Consider the following 12,734-nt stretch of genomic DNA (forward strand, 5'->3'; position numbering starts at 1 on the left):
GTAGCCACTTGTCGCGGTAAAAGAACCACGCCCGCGGTTGTACCCTCGGGCATCGCCAAAGCGCCATAAAGCCGCTTACGTAAAGGCAAAGATATATCGCCACCGTGAAATACGGTCCCTCGGTCGTTTCTGTCCTTTCGAGCAGAAATAATTATTATTTATTTATGACTTAAACGTCGCGCGCTTTTTCACCCTTCGACGTAATTTCAAAACGTCCTTCTCTTCCCCGCGTGTTTAATTGTCTCGAACCTGAAAATCTTATAATAACGAAAAGACCAATTTACAGACGATCGTAGGGCAACAGGCCACTTACTTAAAAAATTAATTCAGCGAGCACTTTATCGTCGTCATTACGATCAAATTGGACGACAAGAGTTCCGCAGAAAACTCGTGCTGCGTGACGAATCGCCCTCATTGAATAAGAATCGTAAAATTCAATATACCAAGAATAAAATTACGAACAAATAAAAAAGCTCATCAAATATAATATTGTACTGCGTTCACTTTCGTTGCTTTACGTTCTCCTTTTTCTTTTTTATTTTTTTTTTTTTTTTCCAAGTCTTACCAACTCTGAATTCATTGTTACATACACCGACATGACGCACCGCGCCAGATTTGGCGAAATGCGAAGTTTGTAGCGCAAGTACTCCCGATCTCTCGCGTGAACGATGAAGACAACGCGCGTCATATCCTGGAGCCGCTATTTTGTAAAAGGCCTCCGCACGCCTACTAGAACGCGAGTGTCTCCATTTCAAGTAACCGCCAGCATTTTTTTTACGAGCGTCTCGTAATTTTCCGAGAGAGGTTCCTTTCCCTCATCGCGGCATCCATCGATCCGCGCACCGCCAAGTGCGTGAACCATTGCGACCATCGCACCAGATCGCCAGCAGCGTCCGAGCATATCGGCTTCGTCGCCTCATTGTTTCCCACGTATGTCACGACACGATTCTGCTTCTTGCACTCGCAAAATGATGGTCGCGCGTCGCGGGGCGGCCTGCTTAGAAGATTGCAAAATAATCGAATAACACTTAACGACCGTTGCAAAAAAATGGAATAAAAATGTACGAAAGATTTCGCGCGGCTCGGTAATATGTTAATTTGTAAAAATTTTTACTTTGCTGCAACGGTTAAAAATAAATCTTTCAGGAAGAGTCGATCCGCTCGATAATTCGCGACGAATAAATTAGTCATAGATAATTCTCCCAACAATCGCGCGAGCCGCGTGTTTTTCCCGATTATATAAGCCCTTTAATTGATAATGTTGTAAATCATTTACATCCGCACTTTACCGTTAAGCTTCTACTCAATTTTAAATTATATGGAGGAAAAAAAAAAAGGTGTCTCGTCCTTCGTCGGTCCTCAAGATTTATTTGCAAAGGTTACCATTTTCCGTTCCGCATAAAATTGATTAATATCCAGATGTTTCTCTCTAATTTTGAGTTGACAGAAATGTCTGGACATAAATAATTTTTACCCGCGATCAAAAATAGAAGACTTTTTGTAAACGCAATTTTCCGAACGACCAATAAGCGACGAGGTATAAAACAACATTTTATTTGTCACGCAATTTCAGAAGTGGACTTTTATAGATAATAATCTTTTTAAGGTATTCTAAATCTCTCTCTTTCTCTTTTATTAGACGAGCCAAGGTAAATACTTAGAATCCAAGAAATAAAATGTGGAAAATGTGATCAGCAACGCAGATAACAACGAAAGCAAAAGTGCGTTACAATGTATCGATCTCTCTCTGTCTTTGAATTAAAATAATTTATTATCTTTGTTGTAATAGTAGCCACTTCTCTCGCTGAAATAGTGACGCAATACACAGAAACGGCTGTAACGCAAATCGTTGTACTCGTATCGGCAAATCAAGCTTATTGTTGATTCATTCGGTGGTCCTTTCGATTTCGTTGGCCGATTTAGACTTGGGATCATACGGTTTAAAGATCAGCCGACCGAAGTCGGTCGCTTTTGCCACCAGTTTTCTGCAACCAGATGACGCGGAACTATTAAATGACGATTTTTTTTAGACTAAACAATACGTTTGACGGACAATACATTCTGTAAAAAAAATAAAAAAAAATAGACATCCTTGAAATATAATTTTATTACATGACTGTTTATAATATAGAAAACTTATCTATAATTCAGAAAGATTTTTTCTAACAGGACGTTTTCTCAATAAAAAGATTCGACGCCGCAAAAATGAGTTTATAGAAGTTTAACGTTTTCATACGGAGCCGATGATTCAATGATGCAACTGTCTAGATTTAAAAAGGAATCATCCTTCGATTAGCATACGTCAGTGCTGAAGCGGCAAACGCGGATACCGAAGCCGTTAAACGACTCCTCTTCTGTTGCGTTGCGTTAAGAGAACGCAGTTGAATTACGAGCCTTGGTAGTCGGAACGAAACGACCGCGGCGCGCGTTTCTGATAATCGCCGGGACGATTCTTTGACGCGGGATTTTACGGAAACGTGAACGAAGAACCGCGCGGTTCAACTCAAATATATTCCGCTGGTAGAATTAATCCCTCGTGTCACGCGCGCAGTAATCTCAACGACAGCTTGTTACGACGAATTGAAGCAGCTAATTGCCGCGGTCAGCGATTTCTACTAGTTAGCCGTTTAATTTGCCGCGACAAAGGAAAAAGAGGAAAGACGCGCTCGCGTGCGTGCCGTTGCCTTATTTCGCGAAGTTGCGTCGTTACGCGTAACGCGGAAAGTGTCCCGATCTGGGACAGTCCAGGTATCCCACCCGCGATCCGGTGATCCATCGATCCCAACGGCCTCCGGCCTCTCTCCCTCTTATTTCGCTTCACCTCTGCCGACTCTCGCGGTGCCTTCCCTTTCGGTCTTTGGTCCTCGCGGCCATCCGGTCGAGACCAACAGGGTTTACTAAGAGAGCACGCGTCCTGCAGACACTTCAGTGTGGAACGCGCACTCGGACTCGAAGGTTCACCGGATTCTTTTCTACTTTGACGGACAGCGGAACGGAAAGTCGAGGGTGCGACGGGGAGAGAAAGAAAGCATCCGATTAACTGATGCCGGATCTCAATGCAACATTTAGTAGCTCGAGCGTGATCTTGTCCGTTTTCAGCATCGATCTGGCTGTGATCTACGATTACGGTGTTTTCGATCGGGGGTGTTTAAAGAAAACGTAATGTGGGGTCGTCAAGTTCTTTTAATATTTTTTGCACTTGTCGCGCTCGGAACAACGAGTAAGTATAACTTAAAAACTAATAAAGTAAATTTTTTTTTAATAACTAAAAAATACAACGTATTAATATCAATTAATTAAACAAATTAAGTATATTATTAAGCAACAAAGTAACAACTCAGCGGTAACAATTCAAATTTGTCGTGCAATTGGAATTTTATGTGTATTACCAAATAAATCTTGAGAAGAACAAATAAACGTTAAAACTTAATTTTTTAACAATGTAAATTTGCAATTTTGAAGCAAACGCCACATATTAATAGTAATTGATTGATTACGTTGCATACCATTTCTGTAAAGTGAGTAGTCTATTAAAAAAATGATTAGATAGAAAAAAAAAATTAAATAGTACGCGTCAACGAAATGTGACGAACGAATGCGATGCGTAAAGCGATCTTCTGCCGATTGCGTTACACGCGTATCGGATACACCACGTCCTTTAAGGTTGAATTACGCCAACTGCAAGTGCACATGTACAAACTGAGGCGATCATCTTTACAAGGACAATACCATTTATATTGTCAATAGCACGTGTTCACGTACCTTTGAAATACTGATCGTCGCTTTAATGAAATCGCGTATCGGGGAAATTTCGCTTCGTTACATCTCCAAGTCCAACATAAGGCAATTAACGAATTCAAATTAATATCCCACGGCAAAAACCCGAAGCCTTTTGCTTTCAAATAAATCTTCTCGCGTATGTCTTTGGCGAGAACTTGTTTCGCTTCGACCTGTTTGATTCAACGAGCGCGAATCGCACGTGGCGCGGATGACATTTGTAACATTTATACATGAGAAATACACGTTTATGCTTATTTATATGCAAAAATTTTCGCGCGTGAGCAATCCGTACGCAGATCAACGCTTCGCTGAATTAAACGCACGTAGTTATTATTAAAAATAAAAAACCTATCTATGTACTAACGTGCTCAACGAAGACGAGTTTTGTACATTTGGAATAAATATTAGATTTATTTTGAAATAAATACATTAATAAATTTAATAAAGTTTATTATTTTATCTCAATCAACAAACGATATTTCGATATCTAACTACAAAATATATCATTGATATAACACTGACGATAGCAGCTGATAATAAAATGTTACTCCGATGCATCCGGGATTTTATTGAATATTAATAAATCGCGTGCAGCTTGCTTTTCCATCTCTTCGCGGACCATACTTCTTTCTTCGCGCGCTTCTTTCTTTTTTAGAGAGTGGACTACAGGTTCGCGTGACTATGCGAAAACGTAATTGCGATCACAATAATGCACTGTGACCGGTCGATGATGCTAACTGTCGAAACTTCCGTCTCTTTTTTGATTCGCCCGAGCCAAACAGGCCCCTCGTTGCAGCAAGCAAAATTGAACATCGATTTAAATCTGTTGCAGAATGTCCGAGGAGGAAAACGTCGCCCATCAGAGAAATTCTCTGCTATACCTTCACCTCCGACGTGCGGCTCTTAGCTGGCTCCGTGTGCAGCTGCACTACTCTGGTCCATCAGAATTATGACGTACGGAATCTTTCGACTTCCGGTAAGCGCAATCACGAGAGAGGCACAAAGATTTATTTAAAAGATTTCAGTCCTTTTTTTTTTTTTTTTTTTTTTTTTAAGTTAGAATTAACCTCATATATGGACTATGAATTATTAATAAAATGATGTTTTAGGCATTTCCGACCTGCGGAAGTCTTTGAAGGAGATGCACCCATCTTTACAATTCGTAATTTCTATATATGATCCCGCGATGACGCTCAGAAGTTCCGCCATGGTGCGACAAGAAGCTATCGCCCGGATTATTACCGTTATGAAAGAGGTACTGTATCTTTTATTGTCATCTTCAAGTGAGATCTTATCTTCCGGGAAGATGAGATGACTTGAGAATTTAATGATCGTGTAATGAGCAGTTAAATATATATTATTCAATATATGTATAAGTAATCGCGCATAATCAAGTACGATGTTAAAGAGATAAGTGTTAGTTAAGATAAACTTGTAAAACAAAATTATGTAAATGCAAATCGCGAAAGTGTATACGTTAACGAGTTGATAGAGGGAAGTTTTCCTCTTCGTTCAAGGTGGACGGCGTGGAGATGAACGTGACCGCTGGTTCGAAGGAGCGTCTTTACAATTTCGTCAAGAGTCTAAAGGACGAAATGATTCGCAAATCCTACGACAAGAGGATTTTCATGGCTTTGCCTAATAGACCGGAAGACCTAGCCAAGCAGTTTGACATTAAGGAACTCGTGAAGTAAAAATTGTTTTCGACTGACGTGACACATTGTTATTCATCAGCGAGACATTCAATAAATAATTTTTCTATTGTTTTTTTTCTAATTTTTTTTTTTTTAATTAGGTACGTCGATCTGTTCACCTTGTCGACGGATTATATGACGGACGAAGACGGGTCCTTCGTCACCTTTCACCCATCGCGTCTCATGGGACTTTTCGACATGCTCAACTCCGATAGTTTGGTAGACTTGATAAGTGGATTAGGAGCACCCAAGCAGAAGATCTTGATGACCTTGCCGGCCAACGCGTACAAATTCACGTTGAAGAACGAGGACGACAATGCCCCGAGATCGGAGACCACGGAGAAAGAACCTCTGCCGATTGATCGTAAACAGGTGCGACACTTCCTCAAGCCGGATTCGCTTACGATTTCACCGGTTTAACCGGAAGTGGCTGTGAATCCGCTAAAGATCGCGAGCCTATCCTCAAACCGATTTTTATCGCAGCTCTGCGAAGCCGTAAACAGTGGGGAATGGACCGTGGAACGAGATGAGGATCTAACAGCACCTTACGCATTTCAAAACAGAACCTGGATCGCTTTCGAAGATAAGATTTCGATTGGAATAAAGGTGCGTACGTGGAATTCTTAGTTACCAACTCAATGTGAAAAAATCAATGTTACAAATAAAAATTAAATAAATATATTATTCGCTTTTTATTAAAATAATTAATAAAATTTTATTTTACTTAATAGAATTTTCAATTATTTAAAGTTGAATTAAAGTTAAATAAATTTTTAGCGCATTTATTTTCTGTTACAACATTGAATCTTTTCAATCTTCACAATAAAATTAATTTTAGGTGAAATACGCATTACTGCGAGACTTAGCGGGGTTGGCGATGCGAAATATAGAGAACGATGTGGAGACCGAGTGCGAAGAACCACTCGCGCGAGAAATTTATCAGTCCTTCACGGAATTTCGAAGAAAATCGAGACAAGCTGTACTCAACGCGTTGGAAGATGAACTTCATGTATGTGAGATTATTTTTATACCTACTAACTTCTTTTACTTTTAATTCTATGGAAATTTCAGCAAATGCAATTTTCGTACCCGAACCATGCGAAAACGTCCGACTTCCGTGTCGTTCGTGCAGTAGATGCGGAGGGGCACATCAGAGCGGTACGTGAAAACACACAAACAGAATTTGTTTGCAGACGACAGGGCTACTTTGTCCATCCAAAAAGTTGCAACAGGTAGTCATATTTAATTAACGGCAATAATAATTATTTAAAAAAATAGAAAGAGGTTGGACTAAAAATTTATACAATTAAGTTCGGACGTAAAGTAATTTTCTTTTACAGGTTCTATCGTTGTGTGAAATTTAATCAAGCGATCGAGGACTATTCCGTTTTCGAATTCGACTGTCCGGCCGGATTATCGTTTGACGAAAGCACAGAAGTCTGCGTTTGGCCGGGCTCTCTGCCCGAGGGTTCACCGTGCCCTGGTAGCAGCGAGATCGCGCCTATCGCCCCGAAGAGATTCAAGTGTTCTCAGCCAGGTTATTACGCGGATCCGCAAAATTGCCGCTGGTTCTTTGCCTGCATGGACTTAGGTGCGCTACAATTCACGCGTAATAAATTATTCATGCACTTATACGTAGACCTTATGTATTATTCAGAATCGCTAAAGCGAGCGTAATATAATTGCAGGACACGTCACATTATCAAATCCTTACTGTTGCAACATCCGTCTTTATTTTATCTGCTGTCCATTCAAATTAACAACGCGCGCGCAAAATTAATTCTTATATGAAACTTGTTATATTCGCAGGTGAGTCAGAATTAATGGCGTTCGAGTTTCGTTGCCCCTACGGTTTGGTGTTTGACGAAAAGAAGCTGGTGTGCGAGTGGCCTTGGCTGGTCCCAGCTTGTTCGGAATCTGGGTCGGGTTATGCCAGAACGGAATACAATTACGGTGGATACACCGCGGGAGCTTCCACTGGCGGAGGAATTGGCGGTTACGTTACCGGTGGCTTACCGGAATACTCGATTAGAGCGGAAACAGATTACTCTAACGTGGACTACTCTAAAACGACCGGTGCAGGTATCCATGAGACAAATTATTTTGGATCTACTGCAGGAAATATTAATGGACATACCGGTATATCGATCTCCGGCGTTGGGACAGTTTCTGGCTCAATTGGTGGCGATTATTCTAAATCCACTCAATATGCAGACGCGGCATCGTTTGGCCAGACTGGACCATCATTCGGCTCAGTATCCTATCACGGTGGTATTGGTAATATTGAAATCGCAGGATCGACTACACCGACGTACGGGAAATCGACCGGTTCGGAATACTCTCAGACTACGAGTGGTATTAGCTCTACTGAGAGCAATATTAATTTATCAACCAATTCTGGAGTAGAATCAAATTTATACAGCACTACAAGTTCGAGTCATATTCCAGGAACTGATTTTGTTAACGGGTTTTCAAAGTCCACACTGGGAACCTCAAAAATTTCTACAGTCTCGGGGCATGTAAATGTTACTCCCAGACCAACAGGCGCTTCTTCAACAGGCTATAGATACGAAGACGGAGGATACACAATACCTGTATTTGTACAACATGAAGAGCCCTCGATTTATTCTTCGATTGGAACGACGGGATCAGGAGTGAAAGGTTACGTCTCGACTGGAACGACTGGAACTGAGTTTACAGGTTACGGAAAAACTGATTTCACGAGACCTAACTTAAACATTAGTGTTTTTGGCAATGAAATTCCTACGAGATATGATGTTCAAAAAGGCACGACTGGCGCAGCTCATACCGGAAGTAGCGTCAATAGAAATTCTATTACGAGTAATTCTTATTCGGAAAATGTATTTAATTATGGAAACGTTCCCGAAAGGGTATCAACTCCTGACTTTAACCAAGGCACTGTTCCTACTGGAGGCGTTCAACCTGGTTACATCGCTACTTCGTCAGGAACGCCCAACGGTCCGGGAATTTCATTGTACGGAACGCCGTCTCCTGGGATTTTAGTAAACGGTCCTTCGACAGCTGGCGTTCTTTTTAAAGGTGAATCTACTCCAAACGTTGCGTTCTCCGGACCGTCTGTTCCTAGAGTATCGTTAGGAAGTTCTATTCCACCGAGTTCAACTTTTGAGACCTCGAGCTATAAAACATACGAGTCAGACTCAACTTATCACGGTATTAGTACTCCTGTAACAGATTCAACTGTCTATTCAAGTACTACTCCAAGCAAAGGCCTTATATCTGGAGGTAGAATTGACGGCACTGGAAGTAGTATTTTTGGTTCTACTTTCCAAGGATCGACTACTGTTTCTCCAGAATATTCGAGTAGACCAGCTGTATTTACACCAAGTGGATTTACGAAAACAGGTCCAACCAAAACAGGTATAACCACTGCCGTTCTCGGAGGTGGCGGTAGCTACTCGGTAAGCACGACTGATCGTCGGCCTTCTTATAATCCCGACAACATCAGCGAAAAAGCATTCGAAGGGAACGTCGCTGGATATACCAAGACATCGTCCACTGACGGATTGTCTGTTACCTTGATTCCACCTGGTTACTCTTCGACAGCCGCACCAGGTAGCGTCTCTATACAACAGGATACTTCTGGTTATTCGTACTTTAAACCAACCGGTCAATTTGGAACTAACGGACCTGCGTTCTCTTCGACAACTGCTTCAGGTGGTCGCGTTTCGATACAGTCGGAGACTCCCGGTTATTCATATCCTAACCCAACTGTTCAGTTTGGAACTAGCGGCCCCACGTTCTCTTCGACAACTGCTCCAGGTGGTCGCGTCTCGATACAGTCGGAGACTCCCAGTTATTCATATCCTAACCCAACTGTTCAGTTTGGAACTAGCGGCCCCGCGTTCTCTTCGACAACTGCTCCAGGTGGTCGCGTCTCGATACAGTCGGAGACTCCCAGTTATTCATATCCTAACCCAACTGTTCAGTTTGGAACTAGCGGCCCCGCGTTCTCTTCGACAACTGCTCCAGGTGGTCGCGTCTCGATACAGTCGGAGACTCCCAGTTATTCATATCCTAACCCAACTGTTCAGTTTGGAACTAGCGGCCCCGCGTTCTCTTCGACAACTGCTCCAGGTGGTCGTGTCTCGATACAGTCAGAGACTTTTGGTTATTCATATCCTAAACCAACTGTTCAATTTGGAAAGAGCGGCCCCGCGTTCTCTTCAGCAACTCCAATTACGCCAATTGAAAATAATTTATCGGTTACGACATCGACACCATTTTTTAATCGCATACCAACATCAACAGTTGCTCCCGTAATTTACACTACTGAACATCCAGAGATTTACAAAACGGCTCTTTTTGAATCGAAGAAGATTTCGGGAACTGAGTCGACCATTAGACCTATTGACAACGGCTACAAGACCTTTATTTCTTCGACAACTCCAGCATCTGTGTATACAGACGATCGGTTTATACAACAAACGGGCGGATCGCAAGCTACATACACGTCTAGTTTCGACCAAATGTCTTTTCAACATTCTGATTCGAGCAGCCAGACAGGCTCATCGTTAGGATATCTTCCAGCAAAGTCAACTCAGCCTGACGTTACTACATCTACTGTGAATTATGATGTATCCACGATAACTGCACGACCAGAAATTGGAATAACATACAAGAAACCTTCGTCGGTTCCAGGCGTTTCGTATGGAGGATCTTCTTCGTTTGAATCGCCCACAACTTACAGGCCCTCCAATGTTTATTATTCCACCCAAGGGTTTTCAACCACTTCGTCTTCTCTAGAAACAACTCCTAGAGGTGGCTCCCCGACAAATTTGGATATTTCGAGAGATAAAATTGATAAGCTAATCACCAACTATGATAGAGGCACCGTCAAGTATACGCCAACTACATACGACACATTTGCAAGCTCAGGGTATGGCTCGAGTAGGAAATTCACTTCGTCGTTATCTTCTACAAAGTCATCGTTCGGCACGCGTCAACCGACACTCTCATACGAGGTCACCACGAAATCGTCTGAAGGCAAAGGCAAAGTCATTATCAAATGGAGCGATCTTCATCCTCTTCTTCTGGGTAAACTCGGAGCAGAGTGTACGTGCAAAGCGGATCCTTTTGCCAATATTCGAGGTCCAGCTAGAAAACTTATCGAGTCTTCCAAAGGCAAGGTGGATCTGGCCAACTACGACTCTTCTGAAATCTATGTCGATCTTGGGGACGATTCTTCAGAAAGAAACGACTATTCTGCCAATTATGATAATATTCCAGTGCAACCGTTTAAAATTAGTAAACCTAAACTTCCGACTTCGGCAAATCTGCCATCATCTTCTTACTTACCCACGATAGATGTTAGAATATCCGGTAAGAGTAATGAACTTCATTCGAGCACTCGAACAGGCAAAAAATTAGAATACGAAAAAGAGGAGGAAGAAGAAGGAAAATATGACGAAGGAAAATATGACGAAGGAAAATATGACGAAGGAAAATATGACGAAGAAAAATATGACGAAGGAAAATATGACGAAGGAAAATACGAAGAGGAATACGACGATGATGATCCTGATCAAATAATTAACGGCGTCACAGATTGCGCCAGGCCAGGCCTTTTCAGACATCCCAGTCTCTGTAACAAATTCTATGCTTGCCATTGGGATCAATGGAAAAAGAAATTCACACTTCATATTTTCAATTGTCCGGTTCATTTAACGTTTGACACGAAAGAAGGCGCGTGCAACTGGCCAAGCAAAGGACCAGCCTGCCAAGCCAATAATTTATTAGTGTAATCGCGTCATTAGATTTATCATTGGTTAATTAGTGTTTTTTTTTTTTGTTTTTTTTTTATTGCGTTTCTTCTAAAATTCTTTTGTACATAATAAATAGAAAAAGTTACAACTTACTGTACATGTTAAAATCACTTTTCAGATCGGTGAGTCGGAAAAATCGATTCATTATTACACAATGAAATGTTGCTAATGCAGTTGTATGTCATTAAATAACGAGCGATTGTTACTTTCACGCGGGTCTCCCGTCCTTGGATTTCTTTCGGGATTTATCTTGACACCTAGATCCCCAAACGTTTGCATTGAATAGCGTCGATAAATATCTCGTTGAAACGAATTTCCTAGCGTTGAGTTGCGGGAAGATATGAGAACTTATTGAGACGTAAGAAGAAGGCCAAATCCAAGGCGATCGAGCCACCGCAAGAAAGCGTTGTCAAAGTGAAAGTAGTCCGTGCTCGACGATCCAAATCGTGAAAAACTGCTTGATATCAACTCGCATTTCTAACTTCTGAATTTATGTAAAAGACATTGAACGAGTCGCTTAAGAAAAATATTATTTAAAAACTCATTGATACATTCTAATAATAATATTAATATCACGGTACGTTTCTCTCTGATCAAATTTAAATGACGCGAAAAAGTCAAACTTTATGGACGTAAATTAATAATAATGCTCGTTTAATTTTATGTGACTTATTTTATAAAAATGTGTTCGGATTTAGGTAATAAGTATTTCCTACCTTAAATGACCTATTGCCTATCGCTATTATATTTGGCGTAACGATATCGATAACGCACGATTGATACTCTTCCTGATCGAGTTTACGCTTTCCTTTCCGGGTATTTACAACTTCCTGGCATTTCTGAGATAATTGTTCAGATGTTACTTATTACTATACCACGATTGCTTTAATTTTCCATTTCTATCTTATCTTTTTCGTGTTCTCACAAATCATGTAATTTATTCAGCTGCTTATTAGAAAAATATAGCGATAATGTCAACCTCTACTCTTTTTATGATTTTGACAGTACCTTAATTATCGTGTCGAGTTTGTTGATCGGTTAATTGAGTACTGTTAAAACTTTAATAATAAATAGCGTGATTAAAATACATCTATATTTATTAGCAAACTGACCTTTATCTTCTTATTGCAATATCAATGAAAATATTAGAAACTACTGTAATGTATATAATATTAAAAAAAATTAATGTAATTAAAGATTGAGTAATTTAATTAATTAAGGAAAATGCTTAAAATATATTAAAATAATTGCAAATTTAGAAAAAGAGTATTAAAGAATTTTGTGGCGTTTAAATTGTTATCAGGAAGAAAAAAAGTAATTTGTTATTCCTGAAACTTGCTTTCCTCTCGCTGATGATGGTGGGAAACTGTTACTCTATCACTACCTAGCCACTTTGCCAATCGGCAATCGGAGAGGGGCCGCAATTACCAATCAGCGAGAAAGAGAACGCTCGTCG

The 12,734-nt window shown here is 40.7% G+C and overlaps 1 protein-coding gene across 1 annotated transcript; it reads left to right on the forward strand.

Annotated features, from left to right (window-relative positions):
• Window positions 1-2,130: 2,130 nt before the first annotated feature.
• LOC139111520 (mucin-22) lies at window positions 2,131-12,664 on the forward strand. Its single transcript, XM_070671858.1, has 10 exons — window positions 2,131-3,220; window positions 4,613-4,756; window positions 4,890-5,035; window positions 5,298-5,470; window positions 5,576-5,846; window positions 5,958-6,080; window positions 6,313-6,483; window positions 6,546-6,706; window positions 6,815-7,065; window positions 7,284-12,664. Exons 1-10 carry the CDS (start codon window positions 3,163-3,165, stop codon window positions 11,255-11,257), a joined length of 5,472 nt encoding a protein of 1,823 aa, XP_070527959.1. The 5' UTR covers window positions 2,131-3,162; the 3' UTR covers window positions 11,258-12,664.
• The last annotated feature ends 70 nt before the right edge of the window (window positions 12,665-12,734 follow it).

This window comes from Cardiocondyla obscurior, linkage group LG24, assembly GCF_019399895.1.
Source record: "Cardiocondyla obscurior isolate alpha-2009 linkage group LG24, Cobs3.1, whole genome shotgun sequence".
Taxonomy (NCBI): Eukaryota; Metazoa; Arthropoda; class Insecta; order Hymenoptera; family Formicidae; genus Cardiocondyla; species Cardiocondyla obscurior.

Bases quoted from the DNA above. Each gene is read 5' to 3' on its own strand.
- LOC139111520 (XM_070671858.1), top strand. From the start codon at position 3,163: ATGTGGGGTCGTCAAGTTCTTTTAATATTTTTTGCACTTGTCGCGCTC. The intron at 3,221-4,612 runs GTAAGTATAACT...AATCTGTTGCAG, and splicing joins TGTCGCGCTCGGAACAACGA to AATGTCCGAGGAGGAAAACG. The intron at 6,707-6,814 runs GTAGTCATATTT...TTTCTTTTACAG, and splicing joins CATCCAAAAAGTTGCAACAG to GTTCTATCGTTGTGTGAAAT.